The sequence below is a fragment of the Camelus bactrianus genome, chromosome 33, assembly GCF_048773025.1.
Source record: "Camelus bactrianus isolate YW-2024 breed Bactrian camel chromosome 33, ASM4877302v1, whole genome shotgun sequence".
NCBI classification, from domain to species: domain Eukaryota; kingdom Metazoa; phylum Chordata; class Mammalia; order Artiodactyla; family Camelidae; genus Camelus; species Camelus bactrianus.
Window position 1 is genome coordinate 17,370,370 of NC_133571.1, and position 13,291 is coordinate 17,383,660.

The 13,291-nt window shown below is 45.8% G+C and overlaps 1 protein-coding gene across 7 annotated transcripts in view; it reads left to right on the forward strand.

The window, feature by feature from the left end:
- Positions 1 to 13,291, forward strand: part of GRAMD1B (GRAM domain containing 1B) — a 151,803-nt gene that overhangs the window by 25,372 nt on the left and 113,140 nt on the right. For 3 of the 7 annotated variants that reach the window (XR_012503839.1, XM_010967224.3, XM_074357062.1), the window contains exon 2: positions 10,437 to 10,514. Coding sequence is in view for 2 of the 7 variants with exons in the window: in XM_010967224.3 (XP_010965526.3) it covers positions 10,437 to 10,514 (78 nt within the window). In the remaining 5 variants the exon portion in view is untranslated. The other 4 variants (XR_012503840.1, XM_045504516.2, XM_074357061.1 and 1 more) reach the window with 3 other exon arrangements.

The window sequence follows — 13,291 nt, forward strand, 5'->3', positions numbered from 1 at the left end:
AGCTTCTCAGCACTGACTTCCTTCTCCAATGTGAAGCCCCAGATTGGGACGGAAGGGGTTTTCTAAAGGCGGGAGGGGGCCCAGGGAGCTGGGGAGGGTGGAAGGTGAGGGAAGGGAGTGGGGGCTGGCCTTTGAGACGCTACTGCCCAAGGTCTTGGCAAATTCTCATAGACGGCAAGTCCTGGGAAGCTGCTTGTTGGCCACATTACTTTACGAGTAAAGTTGCGCCACTAAGAGACCTGGTTGATTTGCATTTACTCTCCTCAGAGGGCCTAAGCTTTCACTGTGAAGCAAAGTAGCAACTGAGGCCAAGGAAGCTCCTAGGATGTGGAAACTGGACAAAGGCAGTGTCTTCCTTTAGCTGAAGAGAGTTTAAGCTCCACAGGCCCTCCTGGCCGCTGTCTTCTGACCCCACGGGAGGGAAGCGCTTGGGGAAGTGTGGTTCTTCCAGGTGCGTGTGGTGAGAGGCCTAGAATGTTCTTGTGGGTGAGGGATTCTTTTTCTATTTTATTTTATTGAGTTATAGTCAGTTTACAGTGTTGCGTCAGTTTCCAGTGTAGAGCACAATTTTTCAGTTTTACATGAACATTCATATATTCACTGTCGCATACTTTTTCACCATGAGCTACTGCAAGATCTTGTATGTATGTCCCTGTGCTGTACAGTATAATCTTGTTTATCTGTTCTACATATGCCTGCCAGTAGCTACACATTTCGAACTCCCAGTCTGTCGCTTCCCACCTTCTTCCCCCCGGAGGGGTTCTTTATCCTTTGTGAAACCTACCTCTGAACAGGGCATTCGAGAGAATTACTTTCTTTTCCAACCAAAATGTGATTATCTGTATTCATGGGAGCCAGGGATTAGCATGAAAACTGAACACTCACAGACATTTTAGAGAGAAGCAAACAAAAAGATTGCAGCCTTGGGTTTCACAGTCTTTTCCCACTAAGTTTACCTATGATGTCTAATGGGGGGGGCACATTCTTTCTTTTTCGCCCTCCGACGGAGGCTCTGTCGGGCACGAGGTACAGCTTTCCCACGCTGGATGACTGAAGGTGAGGCCACAGCTTTGGCACGGGTGTGGGGCAGGGGAGGGCTGGCGTTAGGAGGGGCATGCCAGCCCTGGCGGGGTTTCTTACTGTGGTAGCTTGCTTTATTTGGAAGAGTCACACACATCTGATTCAAGTTGGTGTCTCCAGAGCACCGAAGCCTGAATCCTACTCTGCTGGCAACAGGGCTGACCAGATGGCCCATCAGGAGTTCATACAGAATGGCAGGCTCCTTGAGGTCACAGGCCATGCCTTACACATCCAGTGGGACCTCACTGGAGACTTGGAACACAGGTGCTCAGAAAATGCTGATGAATGTTTGGAAGCACATTGTAATCTGGAGGGAGCGTGTGATCTGTACTCGGCAAAGTGTCTTTCTGTGCTGGCCAAGGAGTATTCAGCAGAAGTGGACACCTGAGAGAGGGGACGGGGCTAGGTATTTGTGCATTAATTTATCCGACGCATGTGGTACACCTAATATGTACTAGGGGTCTACTGCTGGGCACTGGGGATTGAAAGAAATGATGCATAAAATAGGATCTTGGCTCTAAAATAATTTACAGTGTGGTAGGAGGCATAGAGAACTGGTCAGTAATTACTGCATCCCAGGGAGTGTGACAAGTGTTATGATAAAGGGGAGTACAGGGTGACATAGGACCACAATGTGGGTGGCGGCCATCCAGGAAGAGCTCCCTGAGAAGGTACTGCTTTTGGAGGATCATAAGCGCTATCATACTGAGTATCTGCTCCATGCCAGTATTTCGTGGTTGCTGATTTATTTAATTTTCAGAAGGCCCCAGCGAAGAAGATACTTGTATCGTCCCCCTTTTACAGAGGTTGCGTTTGAGTAGGTGCAAGAGTAGAGATGTGAGCGCTGAGAGTCTAAAGCTGGGCCCCTCAGGCTTAATCCCCGAACCATCCTGCTTCAGTGATGAGAATGGGTGAAGCAGAAGGGAGTGGAGAAAAGGGTATACAGACAGACAGAAGGGCAGAGTCCAAGCCAGGGACAGCAGAATGGCTGTCTGGAGAGGGTGCACGAGACATGGGAGCGGGAAGGTAGGTTGCAGTCCGCTTATTAGGCTTTTATAGTTTAGTTTTAGGCTAAAAGAAAGGGTTTAAACTTTGCTCTGAAGTTTGGGAAGCCTGAAGGATTCCAAGCCAAGAAGAGACATGATCAGATCTGCATTTCAGGAAGAGCACTGTTGTATCAGTGTCAAGGACAGACGGGAGTAGGGCCAGGTTGGCAACAGGAAGAGCAGTTAGGAGCCTGTTAAAGTAATCCCCGCAGGGAGTGATGAGAGCTTGCCCTCAGGCAGTGGCAGACAGGGTGATGAATGGAGGATGGAACGCGTTTGAGGGACAGTAGGAAGGTACAATCTGCAGGTCCTGGTGTGAAACTGATGTGGGGGTGCATCTCTTAAATCCTTACCTGTGGAGTCCAAGGAGAGGACAGAAGGATGGTGAATTCAGTATTGGGCACATTTAGTTTTTTTTTTTTTTAAATAATGAAACTGTATGATTATTTTTTCATTTTCATATTCTTTTTCATTAAAGGTTATTACAAGGTAGGGAATATAGTTCTCTGTGCTATACAGAAGAAATTTGTTTTTTATCTGTTTTTATGTACAGTGGTTGACATTTGCAAATTTCAAACTCCCAAATTTATTCCTTCCCACTCTCTTTCCCTGGTAACCGTAAGATTGTTTACTATGTCTGTGAGTCTGTTTCTTTTGTAGATGAGTTCATTAGTGTCCTCCTTTTTTTTTTTTTTCAGATTCCACATATGAGTGGTATCATATGATATTTTTCTTTCTCTTTCTGGCTTTCTTCATTCAGAATGACAATCTCCAGGTCCACCCATGTTGCTGCAAATGGCATTATTTTCGTCTTTTTTATGGCTGAGTAGTATTCCATTGTATAAGTAACACACAACTTCTTTATCTAGTCATCTGTGGATGGACATTTAGGTTGCTTCCATGTCTTGACTGTTGTAACTAGTTCTGCTATGAACATTGAGGGGGATTCGTTTAGTTTTGAGGTTCTTAGTGGACTTGAGAGTCCAGTACCATGGCAAATGTATGATAATAAAAATAAGTATTATTAACATTTATTGGATACTTATTACTTGCCAAGCCTTCTGTTAAGGGCTTTGTGTTTGTTAACTTGCTCAATCCTCCAAACAGGTCTATGAAGAGACTTACATTTAAAAGACAAGAGGGCAGGAATGTAGAGAGAGGTTAATAAGCTGCCCTGAGTTACTCAGATAACCAGTGGCAGAGCTGGAACTCAAACCCTGGCTTTGATCTGGAAGTGTCTCCACTGTCCAATGAAGCTTTCTGAGATGATGGAGATGTTCTTTATCTGCATTAATGTGGAACTAAGAGCCACGTGTGGTTATTTAGTTCTTGAACTGTAACTAGTACAACCAAGTGAACTTCTAATTAATTTAAATTTAAATAGCCACATGTAGCTAGTGACAGCTCAGCCCTCTGCTGTCTTTGAGAGTCATTAACGGACCCATCATATTTGAAGCCATGATTCCTCTGGGATGTATTGCAGTGAATTTTAATCTTCTCTGGGTCACAGGCCTATTTGAGAATCAGATGAGAGCTATAAATCCTCTTACATGAGTGTGTAATATAACAATTTCAGAGGTCCACGAAACTTAGGTTCCCGTGGTATAGAGCTGGGAGAAGGAACCCAGTAAAATGTGAACTCCTTGAGCGCGGAGGTCTTACCTGTTTTGTTTACTGCTCCGTACTTGGGATCTAGGTTGTAGAACAATGCCTGGTCTATAGTTGGTATCAGGTAACTGATTAACTGAGTGGCTGATGAGTCCTGGGAAACATTTTAGGACCAAACTGAAGAGGAGTCCATGAAGTTCCCTGAAGAAGAAAAGAAAAACAAAAGTAAGACAAAAGCCAAGAACCAGGAGAGGGTGTTATTGTAGAAGGCACCAAGGGTTAAGTTTAAAGAATGGGAATAATCACCAGTGTCAGACCTGTCCGGGTGGTCGGATGAGATTAGTATGTAACCGTTGTCACTGGCTTTGGCAGGAGGTCCTGGTTGATAAAATTAAGGAGGGGTAAGGGTGTGGTCCAGGTTATAATGGACTAACTCATGAATCAATGGTGAAGAGGCAGAGGCAATGAGTGTGATGTCCAGTGGGTCTCAATCACAGTTGCCCACCAGAATCACTTGGGATGCTTTTAGAAAATATGCATTCCTGGACAGGCTCAGATTCGGACTTGGTAAATTTGGGAAGGCACCAAGGAATCTGTGTAATAAAGCTCCCAGCTTATTCTGATATAATTTTTTTAAAGTAATTTAAAGTAGTTATTGATTACCATAAGAGCATTAGATATAATAATGTTTAAAATGTTTTAAAGATGAACAATTTTAAATTACATAGAAAAATCAGAATAAATGAGACATGCTTGAAATAAGGAAATAAGGATATACTCTTTGTTTATGAATAACTACTTAATTATCACAACACCTATTATATGCAAATCTCTGACACAGTTTTGATGGAGGTTTGGCAATCACCAAATAATGTATTCTTTCAATAAAATATGGTCCTGTAGGGAAGAAAGGAAACAAAGGAATTGCAGGAGATTTTTTTTTTTTTTTGAAGACAGAGAGATGGATATGTTTAGAGGGAAAAGAACTATTAAATAAGAAAGTGTTAGTGAGTTGTAATGAGTTAAAAGACTTCCAGCTGGATTCTCAATCCCTGAATCTTTGACCAGCTCCCCACCTTGCAGCACATTCCCTTGGGAGCCACTGAGCAGAAGCAGTCCTGCTCACTTTGTAGATAAATCATTAATTTTCACTCAGGGCATGCTATTTTCTGAGTCGTATTTGAGACTATTCAGGTATGTTGTGTAAGATGCTGGCAGTCATTGGCAGTGTCCCAAATCACATCTGTTTACTTACTTTCTATTATTAGACTCTCCTATACCCGCTTGCCAGATGGCAAACAGAAACTATTCTCTTTTATTCTCTACTTACTTGCTACCTGCCTTTCTTCCCCCATCCCCCTTTCCTACTCAAACTGAAATGGTAAATGCCAGTCATTTCGCAGGTGGTCATAATTCAGTGTGAAAGCCCGGCCTTTTCTTTTGTCGGTGATGGTGTGACTCTGCTTTTCAAGTCAGCGGCGCTCAACAGCTCTGCCATGAGGATCTCTTCTGTTATTTTCCTCCCATGCTTTGGATGTTTCAAATACTTACCTTGCTGAACTCACTGTGAATACTAAATACAGTTGATGTCCATCATTTCTGGTACACCCACCAAGGCCCAAACGCTGCCCTAGGTGCTTTGTGTAAGATGATTTCTACCATTTCTAAGCCTCACTGCAATCCTTGAAGGCAGGTGACCCTCACATCTGACACTTAGAAAAGTTAAATGCTTTGCCCAAGGTCACTGTGCTCAGTGGCAGAACCTGTGTCTTCCTGACTCCAAATCCTGAACTCAGATACTGTGATTGAATCACTCACAACCTAATCCCCAGCACAGTTGTACAAGTGGTGTTTTATTGTTACTGTTTTCCAGGGAAATAGGCTGAGAGAGGGTAAGTGACTCTGCGGCAGTTTTAGGGCCAATAAGACACAAAGCCGGGGCAAACCTCGGTCTTTCTGTCTCCATTGCTGTTCTGCTGTGTCCGCTGCTTAAAATAATTTCTTCTCCCATTTTTATTAGTCAAAGATAAGCATCAATCAAAGTTGCTCTCAGCCTTTCAAAGTTTCTAATTAGCATGAGATATTTGGTATTAATACCCTAGATTGCTCTGATTACAGCCAAAAACAAAGAAGTGGGAAAAATGAGTGCACAGCATTAATGGGGGTAAATATACAGGTCTCATTAGGCTGCAGAAATACTAAATTACAGCTTGCCTAGCCCCATAACTGCTTGGACTCCCCTGAATCTCTCAAAATCCCCTCTGGGTTTAGGAGACCCCAGTAGTGTTGTCTGGGAGAGAAAGAGCTGTTTCTGCTTGTGAAGCACCAACTCAGAAGAGGTGCCGAGTTCAGCCTCCCTAGCAGTGAAGCTGTACTTTCCAGAGGGCAAAAGGACACCTTGCTGGTGGCTTGTGGGTTTAGCCTGTACTTCCTGTAAGTGCCCCTGGTGGAGGGAGGGAGAGAGGCCCGGGGAAACATGGCGGTTCACCCAGCCTGCACTGCAGGGCTCCCCACTCCAGCCCATGCATTTCTGCCTTCTGGAGTGTGCCTTCAGCTCAGGTTACAACGATTTTCCCCAGCCAACCTTCCTGGTTTAGTGTGACCTTCTAGGATAAGCTCCCAGCACTAGCTTGCTGATGGAGAACAAAAACCAGGATTCCAGATTGGATTCGCTTCAGCTGGTTTCCCTCAGGAACGTTCTGGAATTCAAAGAAGCGCTTCCTCACCTTATTTAGTAATACAGTCTAGAGTTTCAGAATTTGATTTATACAGTGATTTTCATCTGAAGCTTGAATTTACAGCAGGAGGGGTTGCCGGCATCTTGTTACCAGATCTAGCTCTTCTGGGGGAACTGCAGATGGTTGCTCACACAATTTCCATTCCTCGCAGTGTTAAGCTGACGCTCAGTCATCTGCTGCCCAGGCTGTCATTCCAAACCCTTGTGTAGAGTTTCTTTTCAGGCCTCCTCACGGGCGTTTTCATCTGTTAGTGCCCTCTGCTGGACTTCCTCCAAGTTCTTCTCAACTTCCTTAAGCTGTGGAGCCCAGACTGGTTTCCTGTCCCATCAAGTCCTTGACTAAGACGGAGTGGTTCAGCCTGTGGCCCCTGACCTTCCGGCATTCCACGCTCCCTCATAAACACTCTGCTCTGGTGGTTGCTTTTTTCATGACCTCAGAAGACTGGCAGACTTATTTAGGGAGCAGAGTGAGCTGCCTGGTATCCAGGTGGCCTGTATCATTTGAAAAGGCTCATCTAAGAGAGGGACTGAGAGTTTCTGCTAGAGAGCGAGGCCACGTCTGACCGTCTGGAAATTCTGCTCGACAACGACCATTTCATGGGGTTGAGGGGAGAGGTGGTTGGCATCTATCTCACTTTAAAGACTGTGGGAAGAAAAGTTCTGAAACTGGGAGGGGAGAGGACCAGGCTCCTCGCGGCGGGTCTAGAGGAGGAAGGACCCCCAGGCACACTGTAGCTGCTGCTGCCTTGGCTTCATCTGCAGTTCTCCTGTTCCACGCTCACCTCTCCGATGTGTTCCTTGAGCCCCCGGCAGAAGTGTCTGCCACCTGCACCTGTTCATCTTCCCGCGTTGCCGCATCACAGTGCACAGTGAATTCTTGTGCCTCCTCGACAGAGCTCTTTACGTCCCGGTCTCCTAGCACCGTGCCTGGTACGTGGTAAATGTTTGGTGAACGGAGCTGAAGCAGAATGCCCTCCCTTCTCAGTTCTTCTCCTTCTGAATCTATTTGGATTTCACGTCTCAGCACAGAAAGCCTGGCTGTCAAGACAGTATTCTGTTACCGGCCCCAGAAGGAAGTGACCTTCCTCTGGTCTGTGTTTCTGTAGCATTTAATATTTACTTCTAAGAGTTATCATTTTCTGCTTTTAAATGCAGATACTTGTATCGACTCTAACTTTGCAGATTGTAAACACCTTGAGAACACGTCCTTGTCTGCTTGACGTCTTTATTTTCCATGACCCGCAAAAGGATGTCTTGCGTGTGATGATAGCATTTATCCAGCAGTTAATATGTGCCAAGCACTGTTCTCCATACTTCACATATGCTCATTCTTTCATCCTTACAACAGCTTTACATTCTTTCATCCTTACCACAGAAAAACTCATAACATCTGTCTCCATTTTATAGGTAAGGAGGATGACCAATAATTTGCTCAGGGTCGTACAAATAGGAAGTGGAGGAGCTTAGATTACAAGCCCAGGCAGCATTTTCCGAAGTCTAGCCTTAACTGTTGCCTCAGTTCTGCCTTTGATTGGCATATGTGCACAGAGAAGGCATTATACAAATATTTGTTGAATGCATGCTGGTTAATATTTCTTAATTATTTAAAACCAGTGAACAGTTTGAAGGTGTTTTCTAAGCAGCGGGAAGGCCAGAAGGGGGTGCCACAAGGTTGGGTCTAGTTTTGGTTTCAGAAGCTGGATGGGTTGGCCTCGGTGAGGTTCTGGTTTGGAAGTCAGCAGTGCCATCTAGTGGGATAACTTGCTAATATCAGCTCAGAATTATTTTTCTGAATCCCTGGCGCATGTCTGTTAGTTTTGGGAGCCCCTTTATTAGCTTAACTTTAAGTTTTGATTGCCAGAGGGCGGGTAGGGTGAGGAAGAAGAACCAGCCCGTTAGAGCTTAAACAGTCAAGTGTGATCTCTCCTATGAAGAGGCTGTAAAGCTGATCGTGGTCATTCGGGCTGGTTGATCCCCTTTGGGTGTTAGATGGTATGAAACACTGGGCTCCAGATGCCCCTCCCTCTGCTTCTCACACATCCTGCCCACAGTGTAGACTGGTATTCCTCCTGCGATGCTGGCCTCCGGAGCTGAGTCAGCTTTGGAATTTGAGTTCCAGTCATCTGTGGGTTGCCTACTGTAGTCTTAATACCCATCTCAGATTGTAGAGAAGAGGGAGCTTGATACATATGATAGGTCAGTCCCAGTGTCAGAAATCCTCTGCTCAACAACACAATAGTATCATTTTGTTATAAGGAGTTTTCAAAAGGCAAGCCTCTGAGATCTTGCATAAGTAGCAAAAGAAGTGCTTTGTGTAGAGTGAATGAAAGAGAAAGGGCTTGTGTACACACCTGATTCTGCCCCAAACTGGAGGCTTTGTGTGTGGTGCTGTTCTGGTTTCTGGCGTGTGTGTGTGTGTGTGTGTGTTTTAAAAATTGGATGTAAATTGCTTCTAAGTTCATTTACATCTTGCTGAAAGAACAGAACTGGAGAGCGTGGTTGTAACTGACCACTAAAACTCACAGGCTTCTTTGGCGGAGAGCGGACAGGCACCGGGGCAGGCACTTACCCCACAAGCCGTTTGGAGTTTGCCGTCTGCTGGGGATCTAGCCTAAGGAGTACACGCTGGTGAGACCCGTGCACGGTATCGCTGTGAGGAGTGTACCAGCACCAGGGAACCACTCTGGGCCTGGGTTACAGTGTCATTTATGGTAATAGGAATTCATTGTTGCTTTTGTTCGTGTGTTTGTTTTAGGGAGGCAATAATGTTTATTTATTTATTTATCTTAATGGAGGTACTGGGGATTGAACCCAGGACCTCGTGTGTGCTAAGCACACACTACCACTAAGCTATACCCTCTCCCCTAGGGTGATAGGAATTTACTATTAATAGAATCTATGCAAAGCAGAGGTTTGCTAACTTTTTCTACAAGGGGCCAGACAGTAAATATTTAGGCTTTGTGGGTCTAATGGTCTCACTACTCCACTTATTCAGCTCTGCCTGAACCACACAGCCCTGCCATTGTAGCAAAAAAGCAGCCGTAGTTAGCTTGTAAATGAATGGGTGTGGCTATTCCAATAAAACTTTATGACCTATAATTTTGAATTTCATAGAATTTTCATGGGCTTTGAAATATTATTATTTTTTAAAATTTTTGTTCTCACCCATTTAAAAAAGCAAACACCATACTTAGCTCAAGGGATCTCCAGATTTGGTCGTGGGGCTATAGTTTCTTTAGGACTTTGGATTAGGTGCCTAGAGTATTTAATAATTAGCAATTAATAACAACTATTTGTTAGTTAGTGTCATGTCCGAACAACATTTCTTTCTCTTGCGTAAGATGGAAGACTGGAATTCCGTACTTTGAAGCGAGCACCTGAAGAACTCTGTGAACTGAACTCTGATCTTCATGCCTACAGGGCTTTAAGGGCTGGAGGGACTCCAGCTGCTAATCCCTCTTCTATCCCTCTCCCTCCTCAGCCTTCCCAGAGGCAGAGAAGCAGGCCAGGTGGCCTTTGGCCCCCCTCCAGTCTCAAGTCTCTCTCCTGGCTGGAATCCTCCTCCCCGTCCCCTCCCCCTCCTGCCCCAGCTCCTTGAGTGTCTCAGGTGAGGCTGAAGATTGGGATTGTTATCCTGTCCTAGGGATTTGGAGGCCCAGGTACCGAGAATGCTGGAGGCATCTGCTCACTGAGACTGTGCCGCCAGGGAGGAGCCAGGGAATAGGTCAGGATCTCCCTCTTCTGCCTTAGGTATGGTGGGCGGGGTCTTCACCCAACAGGTGTCTCAGTTCCACTGTTCCTCAGTGTACCGGCTGTGTGAGCCTCTGTGTAGACTTACGCGGGGGACCTTCTACCTTTGAGATGTTGTAACCCCGTTCCTCTGTCGAGCTGAAGTCTGGGCGATCTCCCCCGGGGTTGAGAAAGAAGCTGAACGTTAACGGTTCATATCCTGTGTCTTTCCTCAGCAGCCAGCAGAGCAGCCAGCAGAGCAGCCACGACGATGACTCGAGCAGGTTCCTGAGTCCTCGGGTGCGGGAAGAAAGGTAAGGTCCATGAGGAGGGAGGAGGTGGAAGCAGAGATTCCAGGGGCTGGGGGAGGACTGCACTTCTGCGAGAACTGTGAGAAACTGGGGACCTCTGTGCTCACCTAGCACTGAGCCGGAGCAAGGCCAGGGGGCTTTTGGTGGTCAGCAGGGTAGAAGTCAGTATGTGTAAACCAGGTCTGTCGGGAAGATGTCAGAGTGGACTTGGGACTTGAGGCTCACCTTAAAGGCTGGGTGTGGTGTGGAGCCAGCGGGGAGAGGGTATTTTGTGCCTGAGGAAAGCTGCATGGCCTGGGTTGGCCTGTGTGGCATCAGATTGTTACCCGAAAACTGGGTTCACCTCTTGGTGGTTGTCAAACCGAAAGACAGAGCCAAGCCAAAGATCAGGAAAAGAGAGGAGTTATTATTACTTGCAGCAATTGAGAAGAATACCTGGGATTTTTCTGCAAGCAGTGTCTCTCCCCAGCAGCTAAATTTCAGAAGGTTTGAGCTAAGGGTAAATGCATATTCATGAAGGGGATGAAGCAGAGGAGAATTCAGCATCGAATTGGGGCAAGGCTGACCGAGTCCAAGCTTTAGTTGAAGTCAGGAGGGTCAGCAGCAACCTTCTGTCCTCCCCTGGGCATGGGGTGGGGAAGGGGGTGGGGGCTTAGATCCTGCAGAGCTCAAAGACTGCATCACTTTGTTATGTGCATCCCTTCAGGAGGAACTAGGACCCTGTTTTATTGCTGACCCATTGTTTTCTGACTGGTTTCCTTTGTCTCTGCATTCCCTCACTTCCCTTGAGATCATTGGTTACTGAGACCAGGTCAAGGGCAAGCATTGTGGCCAGGCTTGGATCACAGAATGACTTCTCTTATGTCAAGAAAGCCATTCCTGGTTCTCTTTCTCCAGGGGCCCCCAACCTGTCTGCCTACAGGACGGCAGCAGGATGCCAGGACTGGAGAGGACTGTAGGTGTCAGGGGTTAGTGGACAGTGAGGTTGGATGTGCAGGGTGTGCTGAGAATGAGGAGGCTCCTAGATGCTTGTGTGAGGCTTTGAGGTGGGACTGGTTAAACGCTCCGGATTTAAGGACCAGGTGGCATCTGCTTCATGTGGTGCCTCTGAGTGGCAGACAGAGAGGGGTCTGTTGGAGCAAGATAAACTTGTGCCCATAGAAGGTGGACTGTATTGATGTTGACTGAAAGGAGGTCTCAGCTGGCGTACCCCAGGGCTCTGCTTCTGATCTAGCTCTGTTTACCGCTTTTATCAACAAACTGGATCAAAAAGCAGGTACTTTTACCTCATTTATCAAACATGAATGGTAGCTGCTTAGCTGAGAAGGAGTAGAGAGAACACCAAGGATGGTAGAATCAAGATTTCTTATTATTTCAAACAGAACAGTGGGTAGGGACAAGATTTTTTTTTAAGGAAATGGGCTATTATAATTTGTATATTTATATTAGAATTGTTTCTTAAATGCAGGGTTGCCACAGGCAGCCTAGCTTGAAAGGATTTCATGTAAAAAAAAAAACTTAAAAACAATTTTTTTTTTAACCAGCCCAATATGAGCCCATAATATGAAGCAAGTACCAAATGATCTTTAAAAGCCTGAATTCATTAATGAAACCATGGAGCATGGATTATTTTTTTTTTTTAAGTTTCACTGTAGCCTGTGCTAGCTTGACCATGTCTGATGTACTGTGCTCAGTTCTTCGGAAATGGGTATTGATGAATTACAGTCCAGAAAAGAATGATCAAGATGAGAACTGTATCAGGAGGACTGGTTGAAGGAAAGGGGGGCTTAGCCTGGAAAAGAGAAGGTTTAGGGTGACTGTAACAGTACTCTTTAAACATCTGCAAGCCTAAGAGATAGAACTAGAAGGGTAGACGTTACAGAGGGAAGGATTTGCGCTCAGGATGGGGAAGAACTGTTCTGTAACTGAGATGTACTCCATTGCAGTAGGCCTTGCAAAGCCATGAACTGCCCCCTCCAAACAAGTGTTCAGGCAGAAGCTAGGTGGTGTGTCATGAAAAAGATTCCATCCTGGGTGAGAGCGTGGGACCTCTGTAATCCTGCTCTTTAGATCATGAAGTTTTATGAGTTCTGACCTAGTTCTCAGCTTTGTGCTCATCACTAACCAAAATGAGCAGTTCAGCTCATCAGTTTAGGTGGCGTGTATACGGAGGCAAGGGTCCTCCAAGGGGCAAAGATTAATCATTCTTGTCAAGATGCTTTCTTTATCAGTTACGATCTGAGGGTGGTTCTCTTAGACTCTGAGCGTGGCCTCTCTTTTCAGTGCTTGGATTTTGACAACCATACTGTCAAAATTGGAGGGATCTGTAGAGTTCCCCTGGGCAGCCTCCTCCCCTGTGCTCATGCGCCGACATCTCCGGAAATGTCCCGTCCATTTCTGACCACGATGCCTTCAGTTCTCATCTGTCAGCCCTGTGATTGGCAACTCCTCACCCCCTCTCTTTATCTCTGCTGCTGGGGGCATTGCTGGGAGAGATGAGTAAGTGCCAAATTGCACATACTCTTTAATACGTTTTCCCCAAGGCTGCCTGCTAACTAGAGAGAGCCCTGCCTTTTGTTCAGTATTCAGGATTTTGTGTTGATAAAAATTATATTCTGGAAAAAAAAAAAGAAAAAAAATTATATTCTGGTTTCTTCTCTCTCCATTCCCCCAGCCAAATGGAATGCTTCGGAGGGTCTCGCATCCAAACCTCTGCCCAGAAAAATCCTCTGAATGTCTTCCCTGGTCCTTTCTTCCCATCCCTGGCCCACTGACACCGC